We start from the raw sequence: 11,131 nt of genomic DNA on the forward strand, positions 1-11,131 counted from the left end.
ACCACGGAGCTGCGTGTGGGCCGCGCCCCCTTGGAGTGAGTTGCTTCAAGATGACGTCGCAGCGAATGTGTTGAGACACAGAGGCCACAGAAACAGAGGCTTTTTTTTGAGTCGGAGTGCCACTCCGCCCCCAGGCTGGAGTGCGGGGGCCTGCTCACGGCCACGGCGGCCCGCCGGGCTCGGGCAGGCCCTCCGGCTCAGCCTCCCGGGTGGCTGGAACTACGGGCGAGCGCCACCACGCCCCGCTAATTTTCTTTTACTTGTTGTAGAGAGCATTCTGGTCGTGTTGACCAGGCTGGTCTCAAACCCCTGAGCTCGGCAGTCCCCTCGCCTCCACCTCCCAAAGTGCGGGGATTACCGGTGTGAGCCTCCGCGCCCGGCAAAACAGAACAGTTTTTTACAGCGCCTCAGTTTTAACGGTAATTGGAAGAATGTTTAAATGCAGGAGACTTGCTAATTAATATATAATGACCTCCGAGGGAATCGTATGTTCTGACCAGGACTTGGGATCAGATTTCCTCATAACAGACAACATTTATTGTCTATCTAAGAAGAAAGAGGTGTGTCAACCCCAGGCTTATTTCCTCAAATTACATAGTCACAGTTTTTCAACAGGGCAGAACAAAATAGCCCTTCTTCACATCAAAGGAGGCCGTCTTGCCTTGTTCAGGGTTGTCTTCTGCAGCTGAGGCAAGGGGAGTTTTTTAGATTTGCTGACATCTTCAGCCTTTCTCTGAAAACTTTTTGAGCCCTCATGATGAGCCAGGCCCTGGGGTTATACTGACATGCGGAAAGAAACTCGGTGCCCACTTCTGTTGAGGCTTTCAACTAGGTGAGAAATAATCTTGTGCTTAGAAACCTGCAGAGGTTGAAAGGACGAGGCCCTGTAAGGTTGTCAGGTTTGCCAGTGCTAGTACTATTATTACTGAGTCAGCGTCTCACTCTGTCGCCCAGGTTGGAGTGCAGTGGCATGCTCATGGCCACCACAGCCTCAGCCTGCTGGACCCAGGCGATGCTTCCACCTCAGGCTTCCAAGGCACCTACTACCACATCTGGCTCATTTTTCATTTATTGTAGAGATGAAATCTCATGTTGCTTAGTCTGATCTTGGACCCCTGGGCTCGGGCAGTCCTCTGGCCTGTGCCTCCCAAGGTGCTGGAATTACAGGCGTGAGCCACTGCGATGGGCCGAGACAAGCATTTTTTGCTGCAGCAGCATTGCTTTAGAAAGGCTCCTCTTAGGGAGTGACTTGGGACTTAGAGTAGGTTTGTATGGTGGAGGAGAGCAGTTAGGGTTGCAGGGCTTCATCTGCAACTGACTACAAAGCTTGGGGAGATTCTCCGTACCACTGAGATACAAAGAGAATGACCTCATTGTTCACTTGGTTGAGTGGAGATTTTGATGTCAAAGGTATTTCTTTTCCGCCTTCCTTTTCAAAGAAAATTTTGAGGCAAAGAGCCCTCCCTGGGCTGAGCTGCTTGAGACAGGGCTTGCGTCTGATTCATCTCTGTGTCTCCGGTTTCTTACCAAGCGTGTAGCCCAGAGCAGGGTCTCAGAGTGCCTGACGTGAATGAGTAGCTGACCTGTAGACACCCTGAGCACTGCAGAGTGTGCCACCAGTCTTGTATGTGACTCTACACAAATGTAGGGAAATACAGTTATGTTTGCTTTCTGAAACGTTAGCTGTCAAGAAAGATGGTCTAGGTGTCAGGCTTTGCTGGTGCCTCCCTATCCCAGGACCATCCTTCCTGTGACTTCTCGTCCTGTCTCAGATTCCATGGCAGGACGCTGTGGCGACAACCTTGAACGAGGCAAGACTGCCTCCTTTTATTTTAAGAAGGGCTGTTTTGTTCTGCCGTGTTGAAAAATTGTGAATGTGTAGTTGAGGAAATAAGCTTGGGGTTGACACCCTTTTTTTTCTTTATAAATAGATAAGAAATACATATTGTTTGTCATGTGGAAATCTGATTCACAGCCCTTATTGGAACATATGATTTCCTCAGAAGTCATTATATATAATATAATTAAAGCTAGTCTGGACATTAGCATTTGTGACATTAAGAGGAAGTGGGGGATCATTGATAATTTGTAATTTTTCATCCTATAAGCGGTTGTCAGGTTTGCAAGGACTATTATTCTTCTTCTTCAAAGACACATCTCTTTGAAATGACAGAGAAAAAGAGCAGTGTGTGAGTAATTTTAAATCAAGACCAAAAAATCTGAATTGAAGAGAGGACTTCCGATGTTAATTTCTTAATTTTTAGAAAAGCAAATACAGTTCCGGCTACTTGGAAGACTGAGGCGGAAGGACGCCAGCGCCCAGTAGGTCGATGCTGGGGTGGCGGTGAGTGTGCCACTGCACTCCAGCCTGGGCAACAGAGTGAGATTCCAACTTCAAGAAAGAAAAGAAAAAGAAAATACGGAAGTCATTTTTGAAAAGCACAGCTTTGGGTGCAACAATACTTCCATCTGTCTTCAGCATTTGCTGAGTATGCTCCCTAAACTGTGACCATAAACTTTGATAAGTAGTTGTAGCAGAACTTGTACAAACAGGGTCTTCCTTTTGCAGCTTGTACAGAAGTGTGCTGCGAGCAGTTTTCACAAGATTTCCTTTCCTTGTCTGAAGAACAGCTGTCCTCTAAGCTGCCCCCCCCCCCCACTTAGGGTAGGAATTTGCAGCTGTAGTCCCACGGCTGTGGCCTGCAGATTGCCTAGGTCCTTTTTGCTGCTGATCCTTCATCTTATCGCCTAGGCCTGAAGGAATCTAGAAGATGCAGGAGCTGGGAAGGAGCAGTGGATAAGCAGTACTTCGGCCAAGCCCTCAGGCTGTGCTGGGCAGATAGAGGAAGGCTGAGGGCGCCTTCCTCTGGGAGTAAGAGGCTGAGTCTTAGGAGTGAGCCATGAGATGAGAGCACAGCCACAGCCTGGCGGTTGTGCTTCTCCAGATGCTGCTCCGTGTGGCTGAGCGGGGAACCCTCGTAGAACCTGCAGCCTGTCGAGTGTGTGGTTACGTTTTATGAGGATGGCCCATGAAGCGACCGTGGGGAACACAGTGATGACACCAGTGGGGGCAGCAGGCAAGGGGAGGGCTAGGAGTACTGAGCGTGGCTGTGTCCTGAAGCCCAGTTAAGTGGAGGCCTGTACCATGGGCCAGGGAGGACCAGCCTTGGAAATCGAACTGTTCTGGAAAGCAGGGATGTCTGTGTGCTGCGGAAGTGCCTTGTGTCAGAAGCATTCGGTTCACATCTTGTAGCTGTGCTGTGAGGTGGGGCTGGCGGCATTGACTGAGGTGTAAAATACACGTCACAGGGCGTTTTGTCCATGACATTTCAGAGCCTCACTGTGGAATTGTACTTTTGAATTAGACTAGAGGAGGGGAGAGACGGATCTTGGAGCATGCCACATACATGACACTTTTTGGACGTACTTGCCAAGGTTAAGGAACAGACTAGTGAGACTCACTATGGTGAGGGACAAGGCAGAAAGGCTTTTCTGCTGAACCCTGAGTTTGCCGGGTTGACTCTTCCAGGGCTGCCTGTTCATCTGGACTGAGTTGGGCAGAACCTTGAGTTAGACACGGTCCCTGTGCTTTGAATTTAATTCTGTTCTACAGTTTTTCTTTTTATTATCACTATTGTGTTTTCACTGCGTACTTCTTAGACACTCTCCCTGGCTTTTGAACTTTCCCACCCACTTGGGCACTGTCAGAAGGCACATTTGAAGCAAGACCGCGGGCCTTACATCAAAATGAAACAGTTGTTGGCCAGCTTCATGTTACTCAGGTTGTGGTGATGGATTTTTAAGCCAGCATGTGGAGACTCTGAGCTGCCAAATCTTGCATTGCTGTTTAGGCTATTGAAGAACCTTGGCCCTGTAGACTTTGCTGCCTTCTTTGGCAAAGTTCAGTTCATTTGTTCATTCATTCAGCAAATACTGACTGACATTTTTCTATGTGTCTGTCACTGGAGACAGTCAGTGATAAATCAGACCAGAATCTTTTATGTCCTAACGGAGAGGTAGACTGAATAAACAAGTGAGAGATCTAGAATGCTGGAAGGTGGGAGAGGCTAGAAGACAAATGAAGAGGGAGTGAGGCAGGCGGTGGAGAGTGTCTGTAATTTTAAGTGAGGTTGTCAGAGCAGGCCTTTGGGGGAGAGGATGTCAGAATAAAGACCTTAAGGTGGGGCAAGAGCGCTTGTTTGAAATGTGCAGCCTTTAAAGGCTCGTGTTTCTCTTAGAGCTCTGTTTGTTAATGTCCAGCTGGCACTGAGTTTGTTCTGCACGCTTTAGTAGGGCTGTAAAAAAGTAATACCTTTAACTGAAATGTTAGAATTAGCCAACACAAATAGAGAAGCGGTTGCTGTTTGCAGAGTTTTGGGAACTCCCATCTCCTAGGGCTCAGTCCACATTGTGTCCACTTGGAGTCTGTATTGAGGGGACAGCCAGGTCCCTACGTGGTTTCATGGGCAATGTAAGCACATAGTACCAAGCTCAAAAGGGATCCAGTGGAAAGAAAACCTTTCTCTCGCGCTGCCATCGTCCAGTGCCACTCGGAAGCGGCCTGTGTTACCCGTTCGTTGTTGCTCTTCCAGGGCTGTGGTATGTGGATACAAGTTAGGAAAAGCCAACTGACAGAAAGCCCATACATGTAGCATTTGTGTCTTGGACTTTTTCACTAATGGATGTCTTTGTAGATTGTTCCATGTCAGTGTCTCTGGCGTCACCTCATTCTTTTTAATGGCCGCATGGTATTTATAAAATAAATGCTCCAGATTTGATTTAACCTGTTCCATCTTGAAGATGCTTAAGGTGTTTATATTCTTTTTTTTTTTTTTTGAGCTGGAGTCTCACTCTGTGGCTCAGATGAGGTCTGGCCAAGTTGCCCAGGCGGGTCTCGAGCCTGCGGGCTCAGGCAATCCACTCACCTCAGCCTCCCAAGGCGCGGGATTACAGGCTCAGCCACTGAGCCCGGCTTGGTGTTTTTATTCTTTTGCTGATATAAGCAATGCTTTAATGAACGTCCTTGAATCTCCATTTTTTATACGCCTATGGGAGTGTATCTGTAAGTTAAATTCTCGGAGGTGGCATTGCTAGAGCAAAGGGAACGCACATTTGCATTCTGACCACTTTCTGATCAGTCACTCTGGGGAGATTGTGCCAGTTTGCACACCCACTAACAGTGAAAATGCCTCCTTCCCCACAGTTTCACCAACACAGTGTGTTAATCACAGTTTGATCTTTGCCAAGCCAACAAATTAGACATGCTACCTCTTTATAGTTTAGATCTGAATTCCTCGTATTAGTAAAGAGGTTGTCTGTGATACGTCTTGTTCTTAACTGGATTTTCTTAATGTTTTCTGATAAGACTCTGTTCCCTTTGTCTTTTTTAGGTAGATAAACAATTCTGTTCTTAATAATTTCATATCATGCTGATAGTCCCCAAAGCAATATTATTAAGAAGTCTCATACCACATGTGAAATGGATTCCTGAAACTGCTTTCCAAAGGTTACCTAGAGCGTATTTTGGATTTTTTGAAGCACACTGTATTCCCAAGTGGTCTCCTAATCAGGCCCAACCCTGGTTAGCTTCTGAGATCAGACAAGATCAGGTGCATTCAGGGTGGTATGGCCATAGACGATGGTGCCCTCCATTGGGTGCCTCAGGAGCTTGCTGGGCACTGTCTGATGCAACCATGAGGGATGGCAGGAAGCAGTGTGGGCTCCACTGTGAGACTCCGGGCCCTTGCCGGCAGGCGGCATGCCGGCATGCCTGAACACCACTGCCTGGCGTGCTGTGCTCCGTCTGCCAGACAGGGTTGCCAGATTCCTCCATCCCTACAGGGCCTGGCATTTAGGGCAGCCTCCCATCCCTAAACGAAGCTCCAATGCCTCTCCCTGAGACCAGGCTCCTGAGATTCTGCTCTGTCTGGCTACCCTAGGGCGTGGCTGCAGTCCACGGGCTCAGAAGCACCATGAGCATGAGCCTGTGCTTGTGTTTTCTAGCTGCTGTTGGGTTTCTGACCATGTCCAGTGTCATCACTATGTCTGCCCCTTTCTTCCTTGGAAAGATCATCGATGTCATCTACACCAACCCCACTGTGGACTACAGCAGCCACCTGACCCGCCTCTGCTTCGGGCTCAGCGGCGTGTTTCTGTGTGGGGCCGTGGCCAATGCCGTTCGCGTCTACCTCATGCAGACTTCAGGTAACAGCTTCTCATCTGGGCGAGGGTGTTGTCCTACAGAAGGTGTAGGGGAGCCCTGGGACGTGTTGAATCAAGCCTGAGCTTCCTGTGTTCCAGGCTCTATTCTTTTCCTCGCCTCCGATACTTCAGTAAGTGGGATCTGATCCCAGTATCCGGCCAGGTGCTAGAGTTATGAACTGTTTTATATTGAGCACTCTCTTTTCAACTCTCCTTTTACATAGCTGGAGTTGATCAGTGAGGGAAATCACCATATTTGTCATATGGGAGGCTTGAGGACAAGGCCCTGGCCATGGAGCTGGGCTTTCCAGCCTTCAGGGAGCTTCAGAAACCCATTTATCAGCCCAGGTGCAGTGGCTCATCCTTGTGATCTCAGCACTTTGGAGGCCAAGCTGGAAGGATTGCTTGAGGTCAGGAGTTCAAAACCAGCTTGGGCAACATAGCAAGACCCCATCTCTACAAAAAGTAAACAGATTAGCCAAGCATGGTGACTCATGCCTGTAGTCCTTGCTACTCTGGTGGTTGAGGCCAGCAGATCACCTGAACCTGGGAGGTTGAGGCTGTGGTGAGCTAAGATAGTGCCATTGCACTCCAGCCTAGGCAAGAGAGTGAGACCCCATCTCAAAAAAGAAAGTCATTTATGTGTGATGAGTCATTCATCACCAGGTGAGATGATAACTCGGGCAGTATTTCTGTGAAGAGGCCTAGTTGTTACCATAGTCACGAGAGAGCCCAGGACATCCGCTCGAAGTCTGTTGCTCCCATTTAGCTCTGTGGATGATTAACCAGAAAAGGGTTGCCAGGGAGGGACAAAATTAGCTTTGGGAAGTTAGTGTAGTAAAACTTCTTTGTAAATAATCAAACAAAAAAACTCAGTCATATTATATTTGTTTTATCCCTGCGCTCTCTTGTGAGCCCCCACAGGCTCTAGTTAATAAGAGAAAAGCAATGTTTGTTATTAATGCCTGGTAGATGGGTGGGTGAGGGGAAGTCTCCCCACCTGTGGGAGACAGCACAGCAGACAGGCATGAGGCTGCAGTGCTCAGAAGGGCGTTGTAGCAGATAGTTACCTCTTGCGGTGACGGATGACTCTACCTGGTGTCAGCCCATTCTTGTTTGCTTTTGCAGGTCAACGCATTGTAAATAGGCTGAGAACTTCACTGTTCTCCTCCCTTCTGAGGCAGGAGGTGGCTTTCTTTGACAAGACCCGCACAGGAGAGTTGATCAATCGCCTCTCCTCAGACACTGCACTCCTGGGGCGCTCAGTGACTGAAAACCTCTCGGACGGGCTCAGGGCCGGGGCCCAGGCCTCTGTAGGCATCAGTATGATGGTACGTCGACCTGGTTGCCACGGCACCCTCCAGCCAGGGCTGGGCCTGTGCCAGGCCTCTCAGTGGGGGATGAGCTTGGGGAAAGCTGTTCTCATTCTGTGTGTGTGTGGAGCCAAGAGCGGTGTCCCCGGGGTGTGGAGACAAACGGTTAGAGTGTGAACGTTGGCATCGTTACGGGGCTTCTGAGAACGTGTGAACCCAGGGTGTGAAGGCAGAAAAGAGCATCAGGTAGAAGGAGCCCTGCGCGTGGTGCAGTGAGCAAATGCCATCCTTCTCTGTGCGTGGCAGACCTGTGCTCCTGCAAGGGGAGTGCTCTTCATCCTTCGGCCTTTCCTTTCTGGTACTGGCTGCCTCAGGCCTGTCCCGCGTGCCTGCCTGCCTCCGTCAGCCAGTGTTGTGATTCGGATCAGTACTGCTGGCCAGCGGAGAGGCAGTGCAGGCCACATATGTGGTTTTTATGCTCTAGCGACCATGTGAAATAAAGCCAAAAGAAGCAGATGAAATTAATTTTTTAAGAGAGAGGGTCTCACTCTGTCACCCAGGTGGACGTGCAGTGGTGTGCTCTGCAGCCTCAAACCCTGGGCTCAAGCAGTTCTCTTGCCTCAGCCTCTCTGGTAGCTGGAACCACAGGTGCACCACCACACTGGGCTGATTTTTAAGCATTTCTGTCGAGGCGAGGCCTTGCCGTGTTGCCCAGACTGACCTCAGACTCCTGGCCTCCAGTGACCCTCCTTCCTCATCCTCCCAAAGTGCTGGGATTACAGGTGCGAGCCGCAGGACCCCGCCTGAGATTAGTTTCAGTGACGTTTTGTCTACCCTAGTATAAACAAAATATTGTTATATCAACGTGTAATTACACCAAAATGCTTAATGAGGTTTGTTCACCCTTGAACAATATGAAGATGGGGGGGATACTGACTCACACACAGCTGAACATTCTAGTATAATTTTGAGTGTTCCAGAACGTTACTCCTAATAGCCCACTGTTGACTGGAAGCCTTACCAGTAACATAAATAAGCAGTTAACACACATTTTATATGTTATAATGTTGTATCCAGTAGTTTTGCAATAAAGCAAGCTAAAGAAATGAAAATGTTATTGAGAAATTAAGCAGAAAGAGAAAGCACTTCCTGTTCACTAGGGGAAGTAGATAACCCTGAAGCCCTCATCCTTTCCACTGTCGTGTTACATAGATGAGGGCGGCGAGGAGGGGCTGCTCTCGCTGTTCGGAGGTGGGAGAGGCAGAAGGAGAAGCACATACAAGCGGACCCGTGCGGTTCACACCTGTGTTCAAGGGGCAACTGGATTTCAAAACCTGGATGCTAAATTTTTATTAGAAATATTTGATCTATATTTGGATTTCATAAAATTTGCAGTTGAAAAAGCAGTTTGATATGCCCAGACATACTTAGAAGTCTGCCAATAACTGAATGGAGTGTAGGTTTTTAAATTTAGGTTAATTAAGCCTAAATAAAATTGAGAATTCACTTTTTCCAGTCACACCTGCCATGTTTCAAGTGCCCAGTTGCTGGGTGAAGCCATCTTGTTGGACGACGCAGTTCTAGACCCTTTGAATGAGGATTTTAAGTCCTCCTTTCTCACAAGTAGGGAAGCTTGGGTTTTGTCCTGTATCTGTCCCACATAGCACTTAGTTCTGAACAGAAAGTTGTGCTGCCAGAGTCACCTTGTTGGATCTGACTTACAGAATGGAAAGCAACTTTAAAATCTCATGCTTTCCCAGTTAGAAGAGAAGCAAGCCTCGGGAAGAGGACCCTTCCTACACTCAAGTGCCATTTTCCAATGAAGAACATGGGAGTTCAAGCTGGGGAAGAAACACTTGGGCCTAGTGTCTGTCTTTTTGCAACAGTGAAAGAAAATTCAGTGCACATCAGATGGGCAATTCCAAGGGGCCTGTTAGTCAGTCTGGGCTGCTGTAATCTAATACCACAGACTGGGTGGCTCAAACAACAAACATATTTTTCACAGTTCTGGAAGATGCAAGTCCACTGCCAGGGTGCCCACAGCAGTAGCTCCATTCTGAGGCCTCTTCTCCTGGCTTGCAGGTGGTCACTTTCTGCTGTGTGCTCCTGTGGCATGGAGAGAGTGCACTCTCCGGTGTCTCTTCTGATGGGGTCTCGCCATGCTGCCCAGGCTGGTCTTGAACACCTCAGACTCTCAAGGTGCTGGGATTACTGATGTGAGCCACCATATCTGACCTTGGTGTCTCTTCTGTTAAGGACACTCATCTTATTGGATCAGGGCCCCACACTTATGACCTCCTTTAACCTTAGTTACTTCCTTAGACACTCCAGCGCCAGATACAGCTGTGATGGGAGTTAGAGATTCAACACATGAATCTGGGGGAGACACAAGCATTCAGTTCATGACAGCCTCATGAGGTGGCATCACATAGGCTCTGATCTTGAGCTCTGGATGAACAGAAATGGGGCTTTGTTTCTCCTATGCAAACTCCCTGACCTGACTTATGGTAACCAAATCACAGGAACCTGAAGTTTGGTATGCTGTACTACCAACGTATTAATTTACATTTTGAGCCTTCCTTCCTACCGTTAAGATGTGTTTTTCTGCTCTTCCAGTTACTCCATTCTGATGCCAGGACCCTGCATTAGTATCAGAGAGTTCCTTGTTAAGTACAGAACTAGAGTGAAGGGAGGAAGGTGGCTGGAACAGTTCGTCAAAGTCATGAAGGATTCTGAGGGACTGTGCCCACCACATGAAAAAGGACATCTCTTCAGCTGGTTCACCTGAGATCAGTTCTGTTCAGGCCTCAGAAATGTCAGGCCAAGCCGGCCTCAGTGGCTCAGCCTGTAATCCCGTGCCTTTGGGAGGCTGAGGTGAGTGGATTGCCTGAGCCCGCGGGTTCGAGACCCACCTGGGCAGCGAGACCTCATCTCTACAATAAATCAAAAAATCAGCCGGGCGTGGCAGCGCATGCCTGTAATTCCGGCTACTTGGAAGGCTGAGGCGGAAGGATCGCTGGAGCCTAGCAGGTCGAGGCTTCGGTGGCCGGAAGCGGCCACTACACTCCAGTCTGGGCGACAGAGACTCCAACTCACAAAAAAAAAAAAAGAAAGAAATGTCAGGTCTGCATTGTTAGTCTCGTGTGTCCTGATGATGACTATCGAGGATATGACCGTGCTCCCTGAGGTTTGTCCAGGTGTCCTGGTTGGGGTGGATCGTTCCGTAAGCATCTTTCTCTCCAAGAAGGTGCCAAGCTCCCTCGTATCTCAGTCCTTTGTGCATTCACTCTTTTGTGTTGAAAAGGTCTTTCAAGGCCATGTTAAACTTGGAGTTATACTTTTTATTGTGTTTGTTATTTAAGTTCCACCTCTCCTGTCTTCTTGCATGAAAACTCCTAAGCTGGGCTCGGTGGCTCAGCCTGTAATCCCGTGCTTTGGGAGGCTGAGGTGAGTGGATTGCCTGAGCCCATGGGTTTGAGACCCGCCTGGGCAACTTGGCGAGACCTCATCTCTACAATAAATTAAAAAATTAGCCAGGCATGGTAGCACATACCTGTAGTTCCACCTACTTGGAAGGCTGAGGCAGAAGGATCGCCGGAGCCCAGCAGGTCGAGGCT

The 11,131-nt window shown here is 48.7% G+C and overlaps 1 protein-coding gene across 3 annotated transcripts in view; it reads left to right on the forward strand.

Annotated features, from left to right (window-relative positions):
- Positions 1-305: 305 nt before the first annotated feature.
- The window catches only part of ABCB10 (ATP binding cassette subfamily B member 10), a 33,640-nt gene continuing 22,814 nt past the window's right edge, over positions 306-11,131 (forward strand). For 2 of the 3 annotated variants that reach the window (XM_021709132.1, XM_021709134.1), the window contains exons 1-2: positions 5,875-6,204; positions 7,330-7,532. In XM_021709132.1, the coding sequence (XP_021564807.1) occupies positions 5,973-6,204; positions 7,330-7,532 (435 nt within the window). In that variant the 5' untranslated portion in view covers positions 5,875-5,972. Of the gene's footprint in view, positions 420-5,874; positions 6,205-7,329; positions 7,533-11,131 lie in introns of those variants that run through there. The other variant, XM_021709133.1, reaches the window with a different exon arrangement.

This window comes from Carlito syrichta, unplaced genomic scaffold, assembly GCF_000164805.1.
Source record: "Carlito syrichta isolate Samal-C Ts95f unplaced genomic scaffold, Tarsius_syrichta-2.0.1 Scaffold165621, whole genome shotgun sequence".
Classification (NCBI taxonomy): Eukaryota; Metazoa; Chordata; class Mammalia; order Primates; family Tarsiidae; genus Carlito; species Carlito syrichta.